This window comes from Dendrobates tinctorius, unplaced genomic scaffold (assembly GCF_039654945.1).
Source record: "Dendrobates tinctorius isolate UK_male_01 unplaced genomic scaffold, ASM3965494v1 ptg000203l, whole genome shotgun sequence".
NCBI classification, from domain to species: Eukaryota; Metazoa; Chordata; class Amphibia; order Anura; family Dendrobatidae; genus Dendrobates; species Dendrobates tinctorius.
The window spans coordinates 557,105-584,929 of record NW_027361870.1 but is presented as its reverse complement, the minus strand read 5'-3'; the positions used below and the strand labels follow the sequence as shown (position 1 = coordinate 584,929).

General features: G+C 42.7%; 1 protein-coding gene across 1 annotated transcript; it reads left to right on the top strand.

The window, feature by feature from the left end:
* Positions 1–1,685: 1,685 nt before the first annotated feature.
* LOC141057234 (uncharacterized) lies at positions 1,686–25,858 on the top strand. The gene is made up of 7 exons (XM_073553762.1): positions 1,686–1,794; positions 3,832–3,976; positions 8,013–8,126; positions 8,329–8,473; positions 9,572–9,720; positions 21,563–21,702; positions 24,918–25,858. Exons 1-7 carry the CDS (start codon positions 1,689–1,691, stop codon positions 25,037–25,039), a joined length of 921 nt encoding a protein of 306 aa, XP_073409863.1. The 5' UTR covers positions 1,686–1,688; the 3' UTR covers positions 25,040–25,858.
* The last annotated feature ends 1,967 nt before the right edge of the window (positions 25,859–27,825 follow it).

Genomic DNA, 27,825 nt, shown 5'->3' with positions numbered 1-27,825 from the left:
CACTGCACCATGCCCAGACCACATATTACCACCACATAGTGACTGAATAATACCACATGCAAGGAACAAATACCACCGCACCATGCCCAGACCACATATTACCACCACATGGTGACTGAATACTACAATACTGATCATTAATAAAAAAACATAATACTATCACCATAAGTGGCATTATACACAGGAGATCTGTATTTAGTATGCAGTGTCTGTGTACAGGTAATATAGTGATCAATGACATTATACACAGGAGCTCTGTATATAATGTACAGGTAGCACAGTGATCACTGGTGACATTATACACAGGACCTCTGTATATAGTATACATTGTATAGTGTCAGTGTACAGGTAACACACTAACTCACCAGTGATGTCTCTAGGTGAAGTCCTTCATTCTTGCTATTCATTCATCCAGCACAGATTGCCATCACGTCTTCCAGCCAGGACTTGTCTCTGCAGGAAATAACACAGTTAGCTAGAGCTCCGCTTGCAGAACACATTACTTATTTTTTCCCAACTTCTACATTACACCACATGAAGAAAAAAAGGCGACATTGTGTCGCTCTGCACAGTAACAGGACCGCCCCCCCATTTAAAACAGTATCCTCAAAAAACTAAATACATCACTGCAGTAATAATATCCCTTAATTAGCCCCTATGGTAATAATATCCCCCATCCTGACCCCCGCGTTTCTCATTCCTGGCTTCAGCCATATGTTCTCTCATCCCACCCTCATGAGTATCCATTCTTCCCCATATGATCTCCATCATATCCATTCTGCCCCCTGATCCTGTGCAATCTGTCTCCAACCCTGCCCCATCTGTCTCCAATCATGCCCCGTATCTCCATTCTGCCCAGTGTCTCCAATCATGCCCCGTGTCTCGCATTCTGCCCCCATGTCCAGCATTCTGCCCCATGTCCAGCATGCTGCCCTAGTCTCCAGCATTCTGCCCAATGTCCAGCATTCTGCCCCAGTCTCCAGTATTCTGCCCCATGTCCAGCATTTTGCCCCATGTCTAGCATTCTGCCCCAGTCCAGCATTCTGCCCCATGTCCGGCATTCTGCCCCAGTCTCCAGCATTCTGCCCCATGTCCAGCATTCTGCCCCAGTCCAGCATTCTGCCCCATGTCCAGCATTTTGCCCCAGTCCAGCATTCTGCCCCATGTCCAGCATTTTACCCCAGTCCAGCATTCTGCCCCATGTCCAGCACTCTGCCCCCGGCCCCCCGGATCGCCGCTGTAAAAAAAACCAACCAAACAAAAAAAAGTTCTCCTTACCTGGCCGCTCTCCAGCGGCAGGCGAGGCTCCGTCCCTCCAAGCTGCAGAAGCGATTGGCTGGCGGCTGTTAACTATTGACGTGCGGGCCGGCGGGCCCGCATGTCAATAGCGTTTAGCTGCCGCCCGCAGCGCCGCGCTAAGGACCTGGTTTACCTGCCGGTAGGGGCCTGGTGAGCAGAGGAGACCGGGCCCGGTGAGCAGAGGAGACCGGGCCCGATGCAGGCCCCATACGCCAGTCAGGGCAGTAATGCCCTGATGGCGGCCCTGATGATGAGGATGGAGTCAGGGGGAGAAAGCCTTCAGCTCACAGTTATCTCTTGTCTAGCAGGAAACTGAATGAGATACTCCAGGATGCATTCATTCTGTCTGACCAGCAAATATATCTCTAATGATTTCTTTAGGTTTAAAAATGTACGAGCACAGCGTATTCAAGATAATCCTGATCTTCCTCACTGTCGCTGTGTACATTGTTACTGTGGCGTTTAATGCCGGAGCTGGCTCTGGATTAATGAAAGGTAAAGAAATGTGATAATATATAGTTACACTGTAGCAATAATACATAAATCTACGCTCCTTGTCCATTACACCAGATCTGCCTTTTCACTGCCATAGATGAACAAAACTTTTTCCAATTTCCTCTACTGATAGCGTAGGCATTTTGGAGTCATTCTTTGCCATCTATTTTAATAAAAATGGCAAAATATTCTGCAAAAAATTATAAAGTGCCAGAAATGCCATGAAAATGCACTATTGACCATACGCTATGGTTAGCATATTTATTAAATACCACATAGAACCTTAGAATTGCAAATTCACTCTTTCCCCAAGAGGAAGAAAGCTGGCTCTCCATTGCTAAGAATTGAAGGTACCCACCATATAAGTTAGTGCAAACCCTTTAGTTGCGGTGTCCCAGTTTGGACATTTCTCATCTATCCCACCACTGGAACCCTCAAAGATCCCGATAACTGGGCTTAGATGTTCCCCATTTGACTTTCTAGCTGAGTCACTCGTCTAAAATTCCAGATTGTGGGTACCTGGACTGAACAGCAGGATCTGTAAACCCTTTGAATTAAAGCTCTGCTACATCCTTCACTGAGCAGTTACTGATAAGAAACATCATTAGTGGTCCGGAAACTGCTTAGTAAAGGATGTAGCAGAACTTGTATACCGTAATTTTCATAATATAAGATGCAACGGACCATAAGATGCACCCCTAATTTTCAGAAGGAAAATGGGGAGAAAAAAAATTAATGCGTCAAATGGGAGTCCGTCTTACAGTCCTGAATTCATCTTACCCTGGGGGGATCGGCAGCACTGGTGGCATCAGGAGTTGGGCGATTCTTACGGTGGTCCGACGCTGCAAGACGATGATCTCGCTCCAGCGACATTATGTGAAAGCCGGAAGTCCCCGCAGTTCTATTGTCTTGATGCTGTGACCTCTGGGAAAATGACCGTCGGAGGCGGCGCATGCGCAGATTGAGATCTCGGCAACAATATCTCGTCCTGAGATCTCGGGAGATGAGGTCTTGGAGCTGAGATCTCAATCTGCACATGCGCCGTCTCTGGTGGCCATTTTTACAGAGGCCACAACGGGGACTTTGGGATTTCACATATTGTCTCCAGAGCCCCCCGCAGCACCGAGCACCGTTGAAACTGCCGCACCAGGCTAGGATGGGAGTGAGATCATCGCCCTGCAGCATCGGACCACCAGAAAACTCGCCCAACTCCTGCTGCCACCACGCCAACAAAGTACATTCCGACTATAAGACGCACCCCCGCTTTCCCCCAAAATTTTGGGAGAAAAAAAGTGTGACTTATAGTCATGAAAAATATGGTAATTCAAAGTGTGAGATCTCACAATAACACTCAAGATCTCTCTCTTTCAAATGAAGAGACGGTTTGGGGATCCCGTTCTACATGACAGGATCCGACAGTGTGGAAATCTGGATCTTACATTGGCTAGAAAGTCCAGTTTTTTACCCTGACATTAGAGATCCTTTTATTTATTTTTTTTTTGTAATTAGGGTTATTGAGTAAAATTGTTAATCTATGGCTGCCTATTCTTAACCGTTTCCGGATCGCCCATAAATTTTAAACATCCAGGCGGTCCCACTCCTACTCTGCAGGGGTGTTCTAAAACCTAACTGCATAGGAGCATAGCCACATGTGATCATTCAGCTGTGAAAGTGGAGATCTGGCTGTCAGTCGGAGTAGCCATAAAGAAAGCACATACATTTATTGCCTTCTCCAGGGCTAAAGAAGTGCTGTGTACACAGTATTATGAAGTGCCAACGCTTCCTACTCCATACATAGCGGTTTTGTGATTGCTGTGTAAAGGGAAAGAGCAGGAGCTGCGGAGTCATTGGAGACCCAGACAGCTCTGCTGCGCAGCTAGGAGGCTGGATTTCCCCTGTAATTGGGGTTATTGTAATGTACAAGATGCTTTTTATTAGCAGGGGCCATTCACTGTTATTACATAGAATATTTACCCTATTAGGTATAATTACAACATACAGAAATTACCCTGACGAGAATGATGTTTGTACCCACAGATATATTCTTACAGAGAGTGGGAAATATATCGGATAAATTCAGAACTGATTTCACACCATCGAGATGGACATTTATGATCTGGAATGTGATCTATGCTTGGCAGTTCCTCTGGCTCGGTTATATCCTTTCTGGATTTTGCAGAAGGTAGAAATAAATAAGTCAGTATGAAGGTCACAGCACAATGCTTTCTAGCATGTTATTCCCTTGAAGGCTGTCTTAAAAATCTCTAAAATCCCCATAAACGTTAGATGGCTGTCGGCCAAACGATTCGTTGGCCTATTGTTCAGCCAGCAGCCATCTCGGCGGTCTCTCCCATACACCGCAGTGATCGCTTGGTCGACAACTGCTGTGTTCTTTTTGAGAAAGCCGCCGACTGACATGTCTGCCGGCAGCTTATCTCCGGAAGAACAAAGTAATCAGCAGTCCGAAATACCAAATCGGCATCTCCCCAACAATCAATTGGACCGGCACCCCCATATATATTAGAGTGTCTGCCAAACTGTCGATATCGTCCTGTGCGGCTGACATGTTTTCATATGTATGGAGGGCTTACATTCAGGTGTAAGTGATTTTTCCTGTGTGCTAAAAGACAGTCTGCATTTCATCAGTTTTTTGGTTGGTGAGTCAGTTTCATAACTGATTTTCTGATATGAACATATAAAATAAGCAAATCTCAAAACTTCTCGTACAAATTACAATGTTAAAAACTGACAGGAAATGCCGTCCTTGTGCTGTTAATGATATTTCACGGATACATAGACTTGTATGGGTAATTTTGATCAAAAACAGACATGTGAGCAGCTCTATATATTATATTGGGGAAGTGTTCTATCCATGAAAAACGCAGAACACGCTCCAGAAGAATGGATTCCATACATAGTAGACCATCAGTCACTATCCAGAAGGGTGATGAAGGTAGAGGACTCAAACTATATTTTCAGTGCATTTATTCAACACACTTGATAGCTGTAGTATACTGCCTCTACATTAGGTACCATTTAACCACTATTCAATATACGCTGTACATGTACAGAGCATATCAGGTGTGCATGTATGAAGCAGGCACAGGAGCTGAGCCTGCATTATACACGGTGGATACTGGCTGTTTTTCAGCTTTGAGAGATTTCTACTCTTTCTATTTCTACTCAGTTGTGGTTTGAGATAGGCACGGAAAGCAGTTTTCAGAAAACGTCCGAGTTGGTTTATTAAAACTCCATAAACCATTTAGGATAACCAAACAAAACAGCCTAGTAGACAAAAGAACACTGCACTCCAGAGAAAAAAAAGGAAGGTTGTTCGGTGCTCAAGTAAGGTTTCCAACCCATAAATAAGTACAAAAACACTTGGCACTCAAAAATGAAGAAGCAGTATATTCTTTATTTAGCATCCAGACAAAAATAGCCTCATATCGTATGAACGTTTTCGGTCCAACAACGGACCTTCATCAGAAAGGTTTTCTTTGGTTTCTTTTGGTAGAAAACTGCAAAAGATACAACTAGGGTAATAGATATCCTTAGGTGGCAGCAAAGTCTATGCTGCTGGTATTATATAGAGGCTGGAGCACGAGTCTATCTGGTTAGAGTTAGATTAATGTGACTGGATAAAGCAGGGCTACAGGAATGGGTTAACAGCGCTAGGAGTGCAGGCTCTGCAAACAGATACAGCGCTTAGTGCCCACAGGAGGAATCCAGGGTGCCGCCGTGTAAGGAGGACCTCCTTAAAAAAAACAAAAAAATCCTTTCTGATGAAGGTCCGTTGTTGGACCGAAAACGTTCATACAATATGAGTCTATTTTTGTCTGGATGCTAAATAAAGAATATACAGCTTCTTCATTTTTGAGCACAAAGTGAAAACATAAAGTGAATAGTCCATACAGAAGCGCGGGTTCACCCACTTGGGTTAGTAATCAGCTCTTTAGTCCTTAGCAAAGACAAATAACACTGGAGGTCTGCACACCTCTACAAAGACACTGAATGAAACAACTGGTCTCCTTTTCATCTGCCATACCACGCCCCGGGGTGAGAGCAACCAGTCCCAATCATCTCACTGACTGCTCGTAAAAGTGAAGTAGTTAGAACTAGCTCACAGGTTGAAGTCCACTAGGGGGACATGAAACAAGTAAAAGAGCATAACAATCTGAATAAACGCATGTCTTTTCTCAATACTAAAATAAATACATGTAAAGAATCAAAAAATAGACATATGTGTTATCGCCACATCAGCAAAACTCCAATCAATATATATATTATTTATTATATACACTGTAGAGAAAAAAACAAACACCAGATTTGCCGTTTTTCGGTTGCTGCACGTCTCTCAACAATATACAATAAAAAGCAATCAAAACATTAGATTTGCTCCAATATTGGAATCAATGAAAACTCTAGCTTTCTCACCAAAACTAAGCCCTCATACACCTTAAACTACAGTAAAAAAACAATATTTTTTTAGAAAATGGTGACACAAATAAAAAGTTTTTTTCACAAATTTATTAAAAAAAACTATTAATTTTTAAAAAACCTATACAAGCTTAGTATCAACATAAATGTACTAACCCAGAGAATCATGTTGCTAAATCATTTTAAACATAAAATGATCACTGGAAAAATCTAAGCCTCAAACCACAATTGCGGATTTGCATTTTTTTTGTTCACCGTTTCACTACACTTGGAATTTTTGTTTGCTAAAATGAATGGTGTCATTCACAATTACAACTTGTCCAAAAAAGAACGAAAACAGACACAGTTTTGTAGATGTAAAAGTAAAAATATTATGGATCTTAGATAAAAAGGAGGAAAAATTAAAGTGCAAAAATTGGCTGCTGTTAAAGAAGAACTGTTACCAGATTTCACAATACAGGTTGCATATAATAGTTAATAGATCCATTAGTACTTACTTGATCAAAAAATATCCATGTCAGAATGGCTGTATAATTCTTTCATTACAATGCACATTTTATGAGATTTGCATGCGAGAGAGCTCAGGTGTCACGCTGAGTGAGGAAGGAGTAAGTGCACAACAAAGGGAAGAGGGAAGGGGGAGCCCAAACACTAGAGAAGTGGCGAGTGGTGACCCGTAGGCAGATCTAACATCACCCTGTCTGCCCTAAACATCCCTATATAGGTTCTGCACCTATCACCGAACAGGAACCTAATCCCTGCCTGACCGTACTGATAGGCCCTAGTTAGGGAGAGGACTGGGTGAGCACTAGTCAGTCTCCTCTACAACTAAAGACAGAGAGGGTAGTCGAACGAGGGGAACACTTAACTTGAAAAGACCACCGAGATGTCACGCCAGCAATCCTCCAAGAGTCTTCTGAGAAGGACCTAACCAATTGTTAGAACTTGCAACTAGAATCTTTAGCATAGGGTGCGCAGACCGTGCGCTGGCCCGTGCCCTAGTAGGATTTTTGCGTGCGCTGCGCACTTTGAAGGTGCGCCGGTGTGCGCCAAACGCACCATGTTGCATTTTGATGCGCTCAGCGCACCTTCAAAAGTGCGCAGCGCACGCAAAAATCCTACTAGCGCATGGCCAGCGCACAGTCTGTGCACCCTATGCTAAAGCTAGGGTGCACAGATCGCATGCAGCCGTGTGCGATAGTAGGAGAAAATGACCGGACGGGGCGGGCAGGGGGCGGGGCTTAGCGGCACCGTGCGCTGCATGTAAAATGCGCTAGTCTGAAACCAGCCTAAGAGCTAACATCAGCAACCTGCTGCAGCCATGGAATGAATAAAAACCTTCAGCAAAGGTGTCTAATTAGCAGTAGAAGGTGGAGGCAACTGTTGGGTCCTAAAGGAAGCGGGATATCGCTCCACAACAGAGATACAAAAATCAAGAAGGTGCTTGAGCTAATCGCAATGCCCTTCTACAGCCGGATCCAGGATGATTGTCAGTCACCACTGACACACCCGTGACATCAGGAGCCCAAGTGGATTCAGTGTCCGCTCACAAGTCTGATTGATAGCCGTAGCTTGTACTGAGCTGTATGACATCTCTGCAGCAGCAGAGAGGAGGAGCACTGAGGAATTGTTAATCAAGCTAGGTGGGCCTGACTAAAGTATTACACAGAATATAAAATATAAATATTTTTTATATATATATATATATATATATATATATATAATTTGATCCTTTTGCTCTATAAATCATTTATTTTATGTCTTTCCTGCTCCTTCCATAGGAGTGAGCTTGGTTGGATGTATTTGAAACCAGATGTTTTTCCAGTCTCCTTCTACCTTGTATGGATTCTGAATAATATTCTCAATGTAGGTTGGCTTTTCCTCTGGGACCGGGAGTAAGTATGGTTTGTACATTGTAGAAGAACTTGCTGTAGTATCCTTGTATTATTTTCACTATTCTTGGCAATATATCAGCCATCTGTTAATTATCTTGCGTATGAAGATGCATACAGTCATTATCACTGAATTTCGTAGTTATTTAATTTATTTATTTTATTTCATTATCTACATATGTTTATTGTAGTGTTTTTTTTCTAGACTTTTGATTCCTGCCTTGGTATTTCTGGGTGTCATTGCTTTGACAAACCACATAGTGCTCTTTATTTCACATCGAGCACTCCATCTTCATGGTGAATGGTTTCATAGACAAAGACGACTGGATTTGTGGCTTATTCGAATCTTTGTAAGTTGTGCAAGAAACTTATTTTATGTCATTCAAAATCACAACGCCATATGTTCCCCATACATACAGATGCTATGCTCAATGTACGGTATGCGCAACAAAATATAGACAACCTGGAATAAGGAGTGTTAGATGTGGGTCGCCCTCCCAGGGCTGTGGGGTACTCGGTACCTGGCCGGTCCTTCAGAGGGGAATGTCACAGCAGCGGTGACCCGGTCCGTGGCCCTGGGCGCCCATGTAAAGGGGTTGAGTGGTTGAATAAAGTTTATGAATGATTCGTGACGCCACCTGTGGTGTTCGGCAATGAAGATGTTACATATTACATATTTCACATAGTGTTCTATGGGCTGTTATGTGCTTCAGAGCACAAATGCAACATGGGCATAGTGAAATATCCGTTTTTTGCACAGAGCAAAAAAAAAATAGAGACGAGATTTATTTTGATATACTGTAATATCAAGATTACAATCACCCTTACAAGTCAAATGGTCAATGAAAAAAATGGAAAGAACATGAATTTGATCCAATTTGTATCCAAGTGCTGTCCATTGTTTCCTGCCTAATGGGTAGGATGCATCGCTGATGGTAAAAACGGACACAATCAAATCAATGTCGCCCGTTCGTTCTTTCCCAGGACACCTTTAATACAACCCCATACACATTAGATAGTCGGCCAGTCCAAATGAAATCAGCTTATCACTGCTGGCATATTACCACTGTCTCCAAGAGTAAAGCCCCCTATATAAATTAGACTAACGTCGGCCGAACCCACTGATATCAACGTGTTCAGCAGACAGTCCAATACATAGGAGAGCCCCGGACAATTTATTGTCAGGGAGAATAACAATCTGGTATGTGTGAATGTATTGTCTAATGGGGAGAAGTGATGGCTGTCTCATAGGGAACAGAGGAGCGCCCAGCCGAACGAGAGCGGTGTCTGGGACAGCTGCTGGCAGAATGATCGACCTAACCACCGTTCAGTCGACAGCTGTCTAATGCCTGTGGTGGCCTTAAGAAAGCTTACTGCATTTTTTTTTTTTTTTTAAATAATCTAAAAATCCGCTTTTCCTCTAGCGATCCACCATTGTGTCTTTACAGGCTCAGAATGGAATAGCTGTGTATGCAACTTGGACCACAATAGCATGTCTACTAAACTTTGCAGCGGCATTGACATACAATGGTGGCATTCCTAATAGCACTTCTACTACAGTATGCCTGTCCATCTTGGTGTTTGAAGTGGTTTTGTGGTACGTTATTAAAATTCATAATACATATAATGGCAATTGTAATTAATGAATTTTATTTACTTAAAGGAGTTATACAGGATTACAAAAACGTGGCAGCGCCACAACGGTCAATGGGTTTTGCAGCATAGCTTCATGACTTATGGATATGGGACGGACCCCCACTCCATCTTAAAACCACCATAACTACAGTAAACCTAGGCACTAGAATAAATACACAACACATTATTTTGGTTGTCAAAATGGCCGCAGCTTTATTTAAATCACAGGATTAAAACAATCACAGTAGGAGTCAGGTGAAGTGCTAGTACATTGGGATTCACAAGTACTGTGATATCCCCAGCTGTCTGACATACAGAACCAGGACAGACAGCCATAAAGGGGCGGCACGCACTGGCTTGCCATTCAAGCAGAGCCAGTAAACTTTCAGGGCACCAATGACCCTATTATCCTCACTCCTGTGCTTATCCACTGTGCCCGCCCCTGATTGACGTTACCATTACAACGTCCTTGAGGCTGGCCACCAAAGCCGAGCCTGTTCACCACCATGAGGTTTTACATCCTCTATTAGTTAAAATGAGTCCACCTTAACTTGCCTGCAACTTCCACCTGACTCCTAGACCACAAAGCTGTGACGGGTTATAAATTCACATTTGACACCATTTTTTTTTTTTTTTTTTTTTTTAATAAATCACTTTAGTAAACTTATAAACTAGAAGTCCCTGCAAAAGCATTAAGGGGACTAACTTGGCAAACCTCCGACTCACAAAGAGTCATCCTACAGCACTCAGGAGAGGAAAAACCCCCTGTGGAGGAAACCTCTAGGGAACCATGGCTGATGGATGGCCCTTCCCTTGGGCTTAGAAGGGTAATGCTGTTAACTCTTTATAGCCATGATAAAATTGAACCTGGAACAAAATATACAATGGTAAATTCAAAAATACAATAAAGCATTCATCATACAAGCAATAATTAAAACATTTTAGGACAATGATTATAAACAGGGCGGGTGGGCGGGAAATGCTTCCTCCTGTTCATCCTGTGCAAGAAAGAGGGAGAGACACAGATTTCCTGCTCTATATAAGCCCCACACTCCTCACAGTAACCCACCCAGGCACAGACATACTGTGCTTCTTACTCTTAAAGCAACATCCCTCGTGCTTAAAAATCTACACCACTATGTCAAAAAAGCTGCAGGAGTAAAGGTCCACCCATCCCCAAGTCATGTCCTCCTCCGCCTATGGCTCCAGTGGTTTCTTGACTTATGGATATGGGACGGACCCCCACTCTATCTTAAAACCACCATAACTACAGTAAACCTAGGCACTAGAATAAATACACAACACATTATTTTGGTTGTCAAAATGGCCACAGCTTTATTTAAATCACAGGATTAAAACAATCACAGTAGGAGTCATTTGAAGAGCTAGTACATTGGGATTCACAAGTACTGTGATATCCCCAGCTGTCTGACATACAGAACCAGGACAGACAGCCATAAAGGGGCGGCACGCACTGGCTTGCCATTCAAGCAGAGCCAGTAAACTTTCAGGGCACCAATGACCCTATTATCCTCACTCCTGTGCTTAACCACTGTGCCCGCCCCTGATTGACGTTACCATTACAACGTCCTTGAGGCTGGCCACCAAAGCCGAGCCTGTTCACCACCATGAGGTTTTACATCCTCTATTAGTTAAAATGAGTCCACCTTAACTTGCCTGCAACTTACACCTGACTCCTAAACCGCCACCAGAGAGGCCATTTGACACCTTAAATGGACTCGACCCCCATCAACCATGCCTAACAAAGCCATCAACCATTTCTACATGCTATGGAAAGTCTGTGCACACAAGTAATAAAATGAAAATTTCAGAGCTCTGACAGATTAATTTTATCAATGCCATGCTACCAAGTTATGATCGATTATATGGTAACTACAGCAAAATAGCAGTTGCTAAACATCCTGCAATGAGGATCCCATAATGGGGAATGTGGAAAGTAAACCATAATTAAGGTCGTAGCCACAATCTGAATACCTGTATAATGACATCTGTCATGCCTCAAAAAACTATTATACCGCACGTATTGTAGCCAGCTCTAATAATTCACCAAATCACAGATTTTAGTTCTAGAAACCACCATTATTTACAGTAGCTGTGCAGTAAAATTTCTTAAACCCACTTACTATCACTACCCGAAAAGTGATGAAAATATCAATAGAAAGATATTATAAATAGGGAGTAATTAAAAACTATACACAATATAACATTATAACCAACCATAAAATAAGGTTCAGAATATCTGGAAGTAGTAATTTAAATAAACCTAAAGCAGAAAAAGTCTACAAAGGCATTATTAATAAAACTGCCACGCCATTGTTAATTGTTTTTTATGCGCTTGATAACATTTACTGTTGACTTCTCCAACTGGGTCAAAGGCATTGGGAATAGGCATATTGCCCTTTGTGTTAACGCACTTGATTACTTTATCCTCAGCCGCTGCCACTGGCTCAAGGGCACCGGGAGTAGGCATACTGCCCTTTGTGTTAATGCACTTGATTATACCCTTAGCCGCTCCCACCAGTTCAAGGCCATCGGGAATAGGCATATAGCCCTTCATGTTAATGCACTTGATTACTTTACCCTTAGTCACTCCCACTGACTCAAGGGCACACAGATTAGGTACATTGCTCTTCAGTTTCATGCACTAGATAACTGCATTGTCCAATCGACAACCTTGTTCTCTTCTCCCCTCCAGCCACTGTTCCTGGCTCAGAGGAGCCAATTTCTTCTGTAGGCATGCAAATTATGATTGCTATGACCCCAGGGACTTTACCCTAACAAGGTCCTATAAAATATAAATGCTTCTGGAGACCAGGGGGCCATACCATGATGGTTACCCCCTCCACACCAGGGGGCCATACACGAGATGGTTACCCTCCACACCAGGGGGCCATACCTGAGATGATTACCCCTCAAAACCAGGGTGCCATACCTGAAATGGTTACCCTTCCAAACCCAGGGGGGGTCAGCGGCCAGTTTATTAACAAATAACATAAACATTTATAATAAGTATTAAATACACAATCTTATTTGACATGAGGGGAGGGTTCTTGGAGCCCCAAAAATTCTGGCTAAATATTTGGCAAAAACACAAGAACTTAAAAATCCACGTTACCCTCAGCCGTAAACCACCAGCTCGAGGGCACCAAACATCCCGTTCCGGGAAGTCCAACCACCAAAAGCTCCCGGGTAACACCCCGTCGAGAGTTACCCGTCCAGCGCCGTAACCAAAAGCCAGATCCAGAATTTTAACTTCCAATTCCTTGTCGCTGATTCAGCGTCAACTCCAAGAACCCCACCCCAGAGGTCCATACTTAATATGGTTACCCCTACTGACCAATTTATAAATAACTTCCAAGGACCCACTAAAATGAAAACAATTAACTTTTTTTTTTTTTTTTTTAATTTTTAATTTTTAATTTTTTTTTCAAGTCATGTTCTTATTAAAATAAACATAAAATAAACATCAAAGCATAAATAACATTAACACGCTGGGCGGGGGGAAGTCCTTGAAGCTCCCAAATCTGGTGATTACCAAACATAAAAATGTACCAACAATTACTCCCAGCCGTTACCCCACTGGCTCGGGAGCACCATAGCCACAAGGGTTCCAATGTTCACTTGAATTTCCTGGGGATCCGACAAACTCTTGCCGAAACTCCCCTCCACCTTTCACCAGGTCCAGAACCATATTAACTTCCAAAAAGAGGAATCCATATCCCAATGGATCCCCCAGACCAATTTCTAACCAACTTCAAGGACCCCCCCAACCACCAGGCTCCAGGTAATCCACTCAGGCCTGTGCTATCCACCATCTTACGTAATATAAAATAAACACTTGGTGGGTATACACTGATCCCTTTTTTTTTTTAATATAATTATTATTCACACCTTTATTAAAACAAACATACCATAAAACAACAAAGCATAAATAATATTAACACGCTGGTAGGAGTCCTTGAAGCTCCCAAAAATCTGGTGATTATCAAACATAAAGTGAACATAAAATGTACCAACAATTACTCCTGGCCGTTACCCCACCAGCTCGGGAGCACCATAACCACAAGGGTTCCAATGTTCACTTCAATTTCCTAGGGATCCGACAAACCCTTGCCGAAACTCCCCTCCACCTTTCACCAGATCCAGAACCATATTAAATTCCAAAAGGAGGAAACCATATCCCAATGGATCCCCAAGACCATATTCAACCAACTTCAAGGACCCCTCCAACCGCACAAAAACATGTGGGATAAGTGAGGGTGAAAAACCATGCAGGTTTACAACCAAGGTATACAACAAGTTAATAATGGAAAATATCCCATCGTAAGGTCCAGAAATAGAGATGGGCAATGCTGTGTTATATGCTGCAGCAATAAATGAGAAGCCGCCTGCTCCTCTACAGCAGTTACAGACTCTAATCACCAGCTGCACATAAATGGTAAGAAACATGTAGGTCTAATATAATAATAAGCTGCCTGCAGCCATAGGTGTGTGAGCAGAAAACTGCAAGTTCTGTATCCCAGTCGGTCACTCTACTACATACAATAGACGAGAGACAGGACTGAAAACTGGGCCCATGATGTGTTCTCCAGAGCAATGTGCAGCATCTCACTAGGAGTGCCCACTCCCTGCCCGCCATGTGCTGAGTTATTAGTGCACACTCACCGCCCGCCATGTGCTGTTATTAGTGCCCACTCAAATGTGCTGAGTTACTCCCCGATTATTTATTTTACACATGATAAAACATAATCCATTCAGGCCTGTGCTAGCCACCATCTTAGGTAATATAAAATAAGCTCTTGGTGGGTATACTCTGATCATGCAACATACGAGGGGGAGGACTAAAGGCAGCAATAGCTACAGAGATCAAGCACTAAGCTGAAAGTCATGTCCAGGTTATATGTACAGCCAGGAAAATGACCTGGAGACACAGGATGTCTATACCCAGCATGATCCGTATATAGCAGAGTGAGGAGTGATATCATGTATACAGACCTGTGGTACAGGTGAAGTATACAGCACAGGAATAGAGCCTTTACACATATACCACATATAGTGAGTAACCTGGTTACACTGGATCTGCACACCCAGCATCAAAGTATGTAACAGAGATGAGGTCACATACAGATCATCAGACTCCATAACTGGGAAGGGGGGATAATCAGCACACAGCAGGGTCAGTATACAGTGCACTGACATGAAGTGCAGCCTCTCATCATACATATACCATCCGCCGACTGCTCCTCTCACCAGTGTCTCTAATACAGTGATTTTCAACCTTTTTTGAGCCGCGGCACACTTTTTAGACGTAAAAAATCCCGGGGCACACCACCAACCAAAATGGCACAAAATGACACTAAAACAGTACATATTATACATAATTATCCCTTTCTTTTAGTAATATGCCCCATCATTATCCCCTTCTTTTAGTAATATGCCCCATCATTATCACCTTCTTGTAGTAATATGCCCCATCATAATCCCCTTCATGTAGAAATTGCCCATTCCACTACCTCCATCATTTCCTTCTCCCCACCACCCCATTATTGCCCTTTCGACAACCCCATCATTGCCCTCTCCCCACCACCGCCTTCTTATCACCCCCATCACCGCCTTCTCCATTGCCCTCTCCCCATCACCGCCTTCTTATCACCCCCATCACCGCCTTCTCCATTGCCCTCTCCCCATCACCGCCTTCTCCATGACTCCCATCATTGCTTCTCATCACATCCAGCAACTCACCTACACACGCACACAAACACACACCTCTCACCTAGACACAGACAGACACACACACACACACACACACCCCTCACCTCTCCTCACCGGCAGCTTCCTCTCACAGGCACAGCAGCCGCGGGGCTGAATGATGATGTCATCCAGCCTCGCCGCTGACTGCTGTGTCAGGGAGGAAGCGACACAGGAACACGGGACTGCTGCCTCTCCGACCCGCCGCCCTGCTTGCCTCCACATGGCTAATTTGCATCGCATGTAAATTAGCCATGTGGACACGCGGCACACCCGACCATGTGTCGCGGCACACTAGTGTGCCGCGGAACACTGGTTGAAAACCACTGCTCTAATACATGTGACTGCCCAGCTCCACCATAGTAATGGCAGACACTGTATGTGTCCCTGCTCTGTCCTATCATACATATACCCAGAACTCATGAAGACTCTGTATAATACAGCAGTAATGTGGTATATCAGAAATGTCTGCAGGGAGGTCACACAAAAGCTGCCTCTGCAATAAGTGAGGTAACATGGCAGCTACATGAATTTCTGAGGTAATCTTGATCCCAGATATGATGTAGGAGCTGATACTACACTAGTACACACTACACAATGTCTGAGGTGAATGCAGAGTAGTATATCAAACATGTCTGCAGGGAGGTCACATGGAAGCTCACAGTCTGTGAGGAAAATGTAGCATGCACATGAGGGACACGGCAGCTACATGAATTGCTGAGGTAATATTGATCCCATACATAATGTAGGTGCTGATACTACACTAGTACATGATGTCTGAGGTGAATGTGCTCCTATCATCTGTGTGAGGTGATATCCCCAGTATTATACTCCCTGAAACTGCAGACATGCTTCCTCCTGTTCATCCTGTGCAAGAAAGAGGGAGAGACACAGATTTCCTGCTCTATATAAGCCCCACACTCCTCACAGTAACCCACCAGGCACAGACATACTGGGCTTCTTACTCTTAAAGCAACATCCCTCGTGCTTAACCCCTTCACCCCCAAGGGTGGTTTGCACGTTCATGACCGGGCCAATTTTTACAATTCTGACCACTGTACCTTTATGAGGCCATAACTCTGGAACGCTTCCATGGATCCCGGTGATTCTGACATTGTTTTCTCGTGACATATTGTACTTCATGTTAGTGGTAAAATTTCATTTAAATAACTTGCGTTTATTTGTGAGAAAAATGGAAATTTGGCAAAAATTTTGAAAATTTCGCGATTTTCCAACTTTGAATTTTTATGCCCTTAAATCACAGAGATACGGCACACAAAAAACTTGATAACTAACATTTCCCACATGTTTACTTTACATCAGCACAATTTTGGAACCAAAATTTTTTTTTGTTAGGAAGTTATAAGGGTTAAAAGTTGACCAGCGATTTCTCATTTTTACAACACCATTTTATTTTTAGGACCACATCACATTTGAAGCCACTTTGAGGGGTCTATATGATAGAAAATACCCAAAAGTGACACCATTCTAAAAACTGCACCCCTTAAGGTGCTCAAAACCACATTCAAGAAGTTTATTAACCCTTTAGGTGCGTCACAGGAATTTTTTTGAATATTTAAAAAAAAATGAACATCTAACTTTTTTTCATAAAAAAAATACTACAGGTTCAATTTTTTTTATTTTACCAAGGGTAACAGGAGAAATTGAACTGCAAAAGTTATTGTGCAATTTGTCCTGAGTACGCAGATACCTGATATGTGGGGGGGGAACGACTGTTTCGGCGCATGGCAGAGCTCAGAATGGAAGGAGCGCCGTTTGACTTTTTCAATGCAAAATTGGCTGGAATTCAGATTGGACGCCATGTCACGTTTGGAGAGTCCCTGATGTACCTAAACAGTGGAAACCCCCTACAAGTGACCCCATTTTGGAAACTAGACCCCCCAAGGAACTTATCTAGATATGTGGTGAGAACTTTGAACCCACAAGGGCTTTACAGAAGTTTATAACGTACAGCGGTACAATTAAAAAATCATATTTTTTCCACAAAAATGATCTTTTCACCCCAATTTTTATTTTCCCAAGGGTAACAGGACCCTAAAAGTTATTGTGCAATTTGTCCTGAGTACGCTGATACCCCACATGTGGGGGTAAACCACTATTTGGGCGCATGGCAGAGCTCGGAAGGGAAGCAGCGCCATTTGACGTTTTTGGCTGGAATTGAGATCGGACACGATGTCGCGTTTGGAAAACCCCTGATGTACCAAAACAGTGGAAACCCCCCACAAATGACACCATTTTGGAAACTAGACCCCATAAGGAACTTATCTAGATGTTTGGTGAGAACTTTGAACCTCCATGGGCTTCACAGAAGTTTATAACATAAAGCCATACAATTAAAAAATCATATTTTTTCCACAAAAATGATCTTTTCACCCTCAATTCTTATTTTTCCAAGGGTAACAGGACCCTAAAAGTTATTGTGCAATTTGTCCTGAGTACGCTGATACCCCACATGTGGGGGTAAACCACTATTTGGGCGCATGGCAGAGCTCGGAAGGGAAGCAGCGCCATTTGACGTTTTGGGCTGGAATTGAGATCGGACACCATGTCGCGTTTGGAAAACTCCTTATGTACCAAAACAGTGGAACCCCCCCACAAATGACACCATTTTGGAAACTAGACCCCCTAAGGAACTTATCTAGATGTGTGGTGAGCACTTTGACCCCCCCAGTGCTTCACAGAAGTTTATTACACCCGGGCGTGAAAATAAAAAATTCGTATTTTTTCCACAAACATGATCTTTTAATCACCATTTTTTTATTTTCCCAAGGGTACCAGGAGAAATTGGACCCCAAAAGTTGTTGTCCAATTTGTCCTGAGTATGCTGATACCCCATATGTGGGAGAAAACTACTGTATGGGCACACGTCGGGGCTCGGAAGGGAAGTAGTGACGTTTTGGAATGCAGACTTTGATGGAATGGTCTGCGGGTGTCATGTTGCCTTTGGAGAGCCCCTAATGTACCTAAACAGTGGAAACCCCCCACAAATGACACCATTTTGTATACTAGACCCCCCAAGGAACTTATCTAGATGTATGGTGAGCACTTTGAACCCCCCAGTGCTTCACAGAAGTTTACAACGCCGGGCGTAAAAATAAAAAAATTCGTATTTTTTCCACAAACATGATCTTTTAGTCACCATTTTTTTATTTTCCCAAGGGTACCAGGAGAAATTGGACCCCAAAAGTTGTTGTCCAATTTGTCCTGAGTATCAATACCCCATATGTGGGAGAAAACTACTGTATGGACACACGTCAGGGCTCGGAAGGGAAGTAGTGACGTTTTGGAATGCAGACTTTGATGGAATGGTCTGCGGGTGTCATGTTGCCTTTGGAGAGCCCCTAATGTACCTAAACAGTGGAAACCCCCCACAAATGACCCCATTTTGAAAACTAGACCCACTAAGGAACGTATCTAGATGTGAGGTGAACACTTTGAACCCCCAAGGGCTTCACAGAAGTTTATAATGCAAGGGCATGAAAATAAAAAAATCGTATTTTTTCCACAAACATGATCAATTAGTCCCCAATTTTTTCATTTTCCCAAGGGTAACAGGAGAAATTGGACCCCAAAAGTTGTTGTCCAATTTGTCCTGAGTACGCTGACACCCCATATGTGGGAGAAAACTACTGTATGGACACACGTCGGGGCTCGGAAGGGAAGCAGTGACGTTTTGGAATGCAGACTTTGATGGAATGGTCTGCGGGTGTCATGTGCGTTTGGAGAGCCCCTGATGTGCCTAAACTATTGAAACTCCCCACAAGTGACCCCATTTTGGACACTAGACCCCCCACGGAACTTATCTAGATGTGTGGTGAGCACTTTGAACCCCCAAGTGCTTCACAGAAGTTTATAACACTCGGATGTGAAAATAAAAAAATCATTTTTTTCCACAAAAATGATATTTTTGCCCCCAATTATTTATTTTCCTAAGGGTAACAGGAGAAATTGGACCCCAAAAATTGTTTTGCAATTTGTCCTGAGTAGGCTGATACCCTACATGTGGGGGTAAAACACTGTTTGGGCGCATAGCAGAGCTTGGAAGGGAAGGAGCACCATTTGACTTTTTCAACTCAGAATTGGCTGGAATTGAGATCAGACGCCATGTTGCATTTGGAGAGCCCCTGATGTGCCCAAACAGTGGAAACCCCCAATTCTAACTCCAACCCGAACCCCAACACGCCCCTAACCCTAACCCTAGCCCTAACCCTAGCCCTAACCCTAACCCTAGCCCTAACCCTAACCCTAACCCTACCCTAACCCTAACCCAACACACCCCTAACCCTAACCCTAGCCCTAACCCTAATGGAAAAATGGAAATAAATACATTTTTTTAATTTTATTATTTTTCCCTAACTAAGGGGGTGATAACGGGGGGTTTGATTTACTATTTATGGCGGTTTTTATGTTTGGCGTCTGTCGCACGCTAAAAGACGCTTTTTATTGTAAAAATAGTTTTTGCATCACCACATATTGAGAGCTATAATTTTTCCGTATTTTGACCCACCGGGTCATGTGAGGTCTTATTTTTTGCGGGACAAGTTGACGTTTTTATTGGTACCATTTTCGGGCACGTGAAATTTTTTGATCGCTTTTTATTCCGATTTTTGGGACGCAGAATGAACAAAAACCAGCGTTTCATGAATTTCTTTTGGGGGGGTGCGTTTACACCGTTCCGCGTGCGGTAAAATTGATAAAGCGGTTTTATTCTTCGGGTCAGTACGGTTACAGCGATACCTCATTTAGGTCGTTTTTTATGTTTTTGTCGGTTTTATGCAATGAAAACTATTTTATATAAAAAATAATTATTTTTGCATCGCTTTATTCAGCGAGCTATAACTTTTTTAATTTTTCGCTGATGATGCTGTGTGGCAGCTCATTTTTTGTGGGACAAGATGACGTTTTCAGCGGTACCATGGCTATTTATATGCGTCTTTTTGATCGCGCGTTATTACACTTTTTGTTTGGCGGTATGATAATAAATCATTATTTTTTGCTTCGTTTTTTATTTTTATTTTTTAAGGGGTTCACTAAAGGGGTTAACTAATGGGACAGTTTTATAGGGCGGGTCGTTACGGACGCGGCGATACCTAATATGTGTACTTTTATTGTTTTTTTTTTTATTATTTCCAAAAAATGGATTTATTGGGGGAATATTTTTTATTTTTTTTCTAATTTATTTGGCGATTTTTTTTTTAATTATTTTTACACTTTTTTTTATTTTTTTTTTACTTTATTAAATAGTCCCAGGTGGGACATCACTGTCCTGTGACAGATCGCTGATCTGTCACATCACAGATCACTGTGACAGATCAGCGATCTGACACAGGCACTGCAGAAGGCTTCCTCATGCCTGCGCTTTGCAGGCACTGAGGAAGCCAGCTTCCGCAGGCCCCCGAAGGCCCCCGTCGCCATCTTGGATTCGGGGGCCTGGAGGAAGGGAGTCCCCCGCAGCAGCGCTGCACATTGCGCTGCCGTGGGGGGCTCAGGGAAGCACGGAGGGAGCCCCCTCCCTGCCGATGCTTCCCTTTAACCCCCGGTACACCGCGATCGTGTTTGATCGCGGTGTGCAAGGGGTTAACGTGTCGGGGGCGGTCCGTGACCGCCCCTGACACATTGTGCCGGGTGTCAGCTGTGATAATCAGCTGACACCCGGCCGCGATCAGCGGCGCTCACCACGTGGGCGCCGCTGATCACGCCGACGTACTATCCCTTCCCCGATCATACGGGCCCGGGTACCGTGGACGGGATAGTACGTCGGATGGCAGGAAGGGGTTAAAAATCTACACCACTATACCAAAAAAGCTGCAGGAGTAAAGGTCCACCCATCCCCAAGTCATGTCCTCCTCCGCCTATGGCTCCAGTGGTTTCTATAAAGAAGAATATTCTGCTGAACTGTAATACCATGTACAACCTGTGGGCAGATGTGGCGCTGTATCTGGAAGAAAGAAACCATGCTTTTTTTAATCCTGAAAAGCTCAACGACCGTATGTTAATGCCATTTTTTCTTTTAGGTTCTGTTTGGAAAACTTTGTACTTGACAAGTATATCCGCTATACACTGACCGTGTACCCTGTGGTTATTGTGGCCTTATCTGGAGCGTTGGACAAACATTTCATTGAAGCTTCTCCTACTGAGAATAATATTTATATAGGTAAATGTTGCATTCTACTTCGTATTAAGTTTGCGACTTTAAAGGAAATTCTGCAAGGTAGACATTGTGGCTCTGATTCATCCTTGTTGTTTCTCCAATTTTCTTGAGTAATTTGCCCTTTTAGTAGTTTTAGTATCTAGACATAATCTCTATAAGATTTGTGCCATTTTTTAAGTTGTCTTTCTTATTTAAAGGAAATCTGTCACCCCCTTGGACGTATGTAAGCTATTAATATGGACATACAAGTGCTAGAATACTTAAAATACTTAAAATAGTCATGCCTGTATGCCTCATATCTGCAGTCTCGTGCTTCAGATATCCTCTTTTAATCTTTTATGTTAATCCGGTCTTACAGTCTTCGGGGCATGCTGTACCTGGAAGGAAACTTGGACTCCAGTCTTCATTTGCGTGCCTGTTGTCTCCCATTATTGTCACAGGGCCCTGTGACGTATAGTGGTTGTCACGCCCATGCGCCCTGCAATTGCGATATTCCTCCCATCTATGGACTTCTATGGCTTCTTGTTTCTTCTGCTGTACTCAAGCAACTTGTAATCACTCTGTAGTCATATCAGACTGTCAATACATCTCACATAGGAATAACTTGCCTGTTCTGGACTTCTCCTCCTGTGTGAGATGTAATGAGACCCTGCTCGGCTCTTGATGCTGAGTGATTACAAGTTGAGTGCAACATACATAAGTGTGATTACTGGCACATATGTGGACAGGAAGTGTGGGGGAGGGAATGTACAGCTGAGGTGACTATGCTAAAAAATGAGGCAAGCTGTTTGAAGGGTGTTTAATGTGACACAGCTAAACTCTGCTGCACTGCCCCTCCACAACAGTGACCTTATCTGAAAGGTGGTAGTTATCTGTGCTTTCTAATCATGCAGGAGGTTAGACCAGGAGAGCAGGGCTACATCTCAGACACAGAGAAATCTACTGAAAGCTATGGGGAGTGTTTTCTTCTTTCTTGTGAGTCTTGCTGCCTGCTTATAATTGGTCAGTATCCTACAGGAAGAAGTAGTACATGCCCCCAGTAAAAACTCTCTGACACACACTAAAGAGGGTTTTACACATAGCGATATCGCTATAACGTCACCGATTTTGTGACGTTATAGCGATATCGCTATGTGTGATACTTACCTCCGACCGGCTCCCCCGCTGTCCATCGCTGATCGTGCGAGAATGTCCGGCTCCATTTCTCGTCGTGCGCTTCCTGCTGTGACGACGAGTGACGCGTGGAGGCGGGCGGGAGGACGTCTGGATCGCTGTGTGTGAATGGTAAGTATCGTGCGCTGCGTCACTGCTGCACCGCTGTGAGATCTGCCTGTGTGACAGCTCACTAGCGATCATTTAGCGATACACCAGCGATCCTGACCGGGTCAGATCGCTGGTCGGATCGCTGGTGCATCGCTAAATGTAAAGGGGCCTTTAGACTTGGGTTAAGTTAACTATTTAGATTGCTATGTGATATCGCTGCAATGGAGTGGTTAAATTGTAAAAAAAAAAAAGAGATATTCTGCTCTGCAGCCACTATTATATCGTGCATCCAGTTCAACAAGAACAAATTTTTGCACTGAAAAGTCACAAAAACAGTTAAGGATATATATTTTTTTTTTTGTGCAAAATTCATGAAACTAAACCGTGTGAGTGATTTTGTTGAATTTGGTGCACAAAACACAATCGATGATAGAAGTACTATATAATAATAATATTTATTTTTATATAGCGCTAAAATATTCCGCAGCACTTTATGGTTTGCACACATTATCATCACATCATTCGAACCCAGGACTCCAGCGCTGCAAGGCTGAAGTGCTAACCACTGAGCCACCATGCTGCCCTCTATATGTATTGTTTTTAACGCAAAGGGGACAATATATTAAAGGGGTTGTCCACTACCTTCTTCTAAATGTTTGTCACTGATAAAATAAAAATCGGCGCTGGCGTCACTGTCCCCACCATTGGACAAACCAAACATTTACTTTTACATTTTCATGTTCATACAGTGACATAAAAATGAATACAACATCTGCACAAAGAAAGATCCTAAACACATCAGCTTTGGAGAAAAAAATGACAACATTTTGAACCTTTTTATGCGGGAACAGCTAAAGTAATAATTCAAGTCTCAGAGTGAAGATGATGTGCCTCCAGCTAACAAGTCAGTAACTTCTGACTTGTCGACATCTGCAACAAACAATTAAACAAAGGGCATGTAAAGCTCGGTAGAGTGCTGTGCCCCTTTGGCTAACATAGTTTTTACTTGGGAGACACAAAGATCTCTTTGACATATAATGCGTTTTAAAAGGGTTTATCCGGAAAAGGTTGGTTTTATTTCCAGAAAAAAAACAGAACTCATTCATCTGCTTTTCTTCCTCTTTCTTGAGCGAACCTTACAGGCACAGGGAAGCTAAAGGGCCAACTTTAGTGCCCCAGACTCTTTATTCTTACACGTCATGGAGATCACATCGGTGGACCACAAATCAGAATTAGTCATTTTAATAAATAAATCTGGAGTAAGCAAAAAATAAAAAATTTTAAAAAAAGATGCCAGGTTGAACTAAGTGATAAAAATGCTGAAAGATTTGGCTAAATGATTCTCACTGGACACAACTCTGAAACACCGACCCCTTTTATATTTATGTTAAACAACATTATTCACTAGAACAGGGGTGAGGAATCTTTTTTCTGCCAAGGGCCATTTGGACATTTGTAGCATCCTTCGGGGGCCGTACAAACTCCGCCCACAAAGTACATCCTGACTCAGGCACTGGTGTCAGGATGTAATCTTTCATTGCATGCCCTTCAGTGTTCAGTAGTGAACACTGCGTGTGTATGCTCACAGAGCAAGAAGAAATTAAGGAGCTGGTGGCAGTCAAAATACAACTCCTTGCCAAAGCACTGCAGTCCCTGAGAATCTGCCCGGGGGCCGGATAAAAGGTCATTAAGGGCCGTAAATGGCCCTGGGGCCTGAGGTTCCCCACCCCTGCACTAGAACGTCACATTTCTACTCCAGAATATTGGCACAAATGTATTGATAACTCTGATCATTTAAAATATATATACTATATGTGATTTTCCTTACAAGCAATCGAGGAAGGAAAATATTGGAAACCGTGTAGGATCAAGGCTTCCTGTGCATCTTACTGTCTATAACTGAGTTACTTGACTGTTTTGTCCTCTTATACTCATCAGCGTTTTCTTTTTCGCAGCGGTGTTGCTGGCAGTGGCCTGTGCTGTATTTCTTCTACGCCTTGTTTTAGTGATATGGAGACACTTCAAGCAGCCGCTTTATACTAGAGTATCGAACAAGTCATCATTTCCCTTGGCGTAAGAACTTAAGGCGAAAAAAAATCATAAAAAATGGTGCCAAAAATTATATAACTGTTACAAAATGTGTACCTTGTTCAGTATTGCCCACTTGCACTACTGTAATGTAAAGGGAATAAATATGTAACATGTAACTAGAGTTGAGCGAATATGTTCGGAATCGGTCGCCGAATCTGAATTTTCCATATTGGTACCCTATTCATGCCGAATTTATGTTTGATGATCGGTTCCAAACATATTCGATCATTTCTCCTCCCATTGACGTTGTAAAATCAATATTCAGCGCCGATCATATTCGGAACCGAATTTTGAAAAATTCGCTCAACTCTACTTGTAACCAAAATCACTTAAAGCTTTTGGCCAAAAGTTTTGAAAAATGGACTAAGAACAGGTAATCTGTCAAAATTACAAAGTAACCATTACTAGCTTTCTAAATCCCCTGCTGGAGCAATACCACATGATCGTGGGCTGCCCATCACTTATGTTACCAGTGCTACCAATCACTGACCCCGTCGTTCATGTGTCATACATGTAAATGCTGTCAGTGATTGGCTGCAGCTGTCACATCGAAAAATGTATGTGATGAAAAATTGTTTAGGACTGGTGGGGACAACTAGAGCACTAAGACTGGACCGGTGGGAAGTCAGTTATGTTTGTTGTGATCAGGGCTGTGGAGTCGGTAAGCCACAGTTGCGACTCCGACTCCGACTCCTGGATTTTATCAGGCTCCGACTCCGGCTCCGACTCCGACTCCTTCATAAATGGACAATTCATAACAACAAATTTACTGCTGTAAAATATTAAACATCGTGCTTATTCAGTTTCTCACTATCATATAAGTAATCAGACCACTTAGAGCAAAAACTACATTTATTAGAATACAATTAGAATATAGCAAATAACTTTTATAAACTTTTCTAAACTGTAAGTAAATATGCAATAAACACTTTTATGCAGTTAATAAGAAGAAATCTATAAATTTGTCCTCAGAAAAAGTATTGCCTCTGTCAGATCCTCCTTCATGGATGCCCTCGAATCTGATCTAATTATTTTGAGAGCAGAGAACAACCTCTCTACACTAACTTGTGTTGGTGGCAAAGCAGTAACCACTCGGGCAACATCTCTGACAATGTCAGGATACAGAGGAATCGCTTGTTGCACTGTTATTTTTGATGAACGGTCAAATTTCTCAATTTCTTTTAGTGCACATGAAAAATTCTGCTGAAATGTACTGGCTGTGTTCCTTGATGGGGATGACTCTTCTTCTATGCGAGAACGCTTTGCACGGTCCTTGTGATCCAAATATTTTTCGAAATTAAATTCTTCATCAGTTGATGATGAGGGTGAAGATGTGGCAGGACGACCAAATTCTTCTTGTTCCTCCTGACTGTTCTGCAACCCTTTCATCCTTATTGCTATTTCAAACAGAGCTTCTTTTCCTTTACTTAGCTGTTGATCATCTAGAAGAATCTGATGCATTGGGTCTACATAAACAGCTGCCAAAAGAATGTTATTTTGTAATAGTAGCTCCTCTCTCCGTTTCATTGATGTAGCAATGCCACTTGCAATTAACCCTCCTCTTTGGGACAGGCAAAACATCAGGTTCTTCCACTCCTATAAGAAAATACCTGGAGTTAAGTCCTCTGCTTGTAATTTTTTAGTCACTGTAAATGGGTGCTCTAGCAATTTTTCTAGCTCAGTCACCTGATTCCACTGACTTTCATTTAGCGTCAGTTGAGGGTTAGCCATGTCTACAAGAAAGGTTTTCAGTTCAACCAAGCGCTGAATCATTAAGTACTGCCCCATCGTGTGGCTTGATCAATAATTTCCCCTTTTCCAGCACGTCTCTTCAAAATTGAGTCAACTTTAGGGGTTCTGGCAACAGTAGCCAATTTTCTCACCTTGCCAATCAGTGCAGCAGCATGTCCTTCTTGCAGACTGTCTCTTATAGCCAGCTGTAGCGTATGCACAACACAGCGCATGTGATGAATGAAAGAACATATTGACACAGTTTCAACAAGATCATCTAAACTATCATGTTGCTGTTCATCTGAAGCAACTTCAGTTTGCTCCTCAGTTACAATACTGTGTTCCTCTATTTCAAACATTTCTGTGTCTGTGGACCCAGAATGTTCTTCTAGCTGCTGGTCACCATCATTACTCTCATTCATTAGCTTAATAGTACTTATCATATTTGAAGCATTGTCAGTTACGACAGAAAGAACTTGCTCTTTTTTAAGTTCATAGTCTTGCAGAACCTTTTCCACCAAGACCTGGAGAAACTCACTGGTGTGATGAGCTTTGGTGTCTTTTACTGCCAATGTCTTGGTAACTATTTCATTTTTGTCACAAACAAATCGGACATTGATGGCAAAATAGTTCACTCTGTGACGTGTGCAGGCATCCATTTTAAGAAACAGAAAGCGTCCCTTGAGAGTTTTTTTAAGTTCTTCCTTTTGTTTAAAAGCTTCTTCGATTACTAATTTTCTAATACTCTCTCTCTCCAGAGAGCCAAGCTTGCGGGCCATTTCCCCATTCAGACACATAAAAGCTGGTCGTGAAAATAATGAAATAGGCACACTATCTTTTACAACAAGCTCTATGATCTGTTTTTTAAATGTATCTACTGTCATTGTCACAGTAACTTTGTCACTGACAAAATATCTTGCAACTGATGGCTGCAAAGTTCTCTGCTCCTTTGTTTGGCTGGAAGAGCTGGGCACTGGTTCATTGGTTTGGATGCAGTCTTTCTCATCCACTGCTTTCAGTACTTCTGGATGAAAGCGCTGT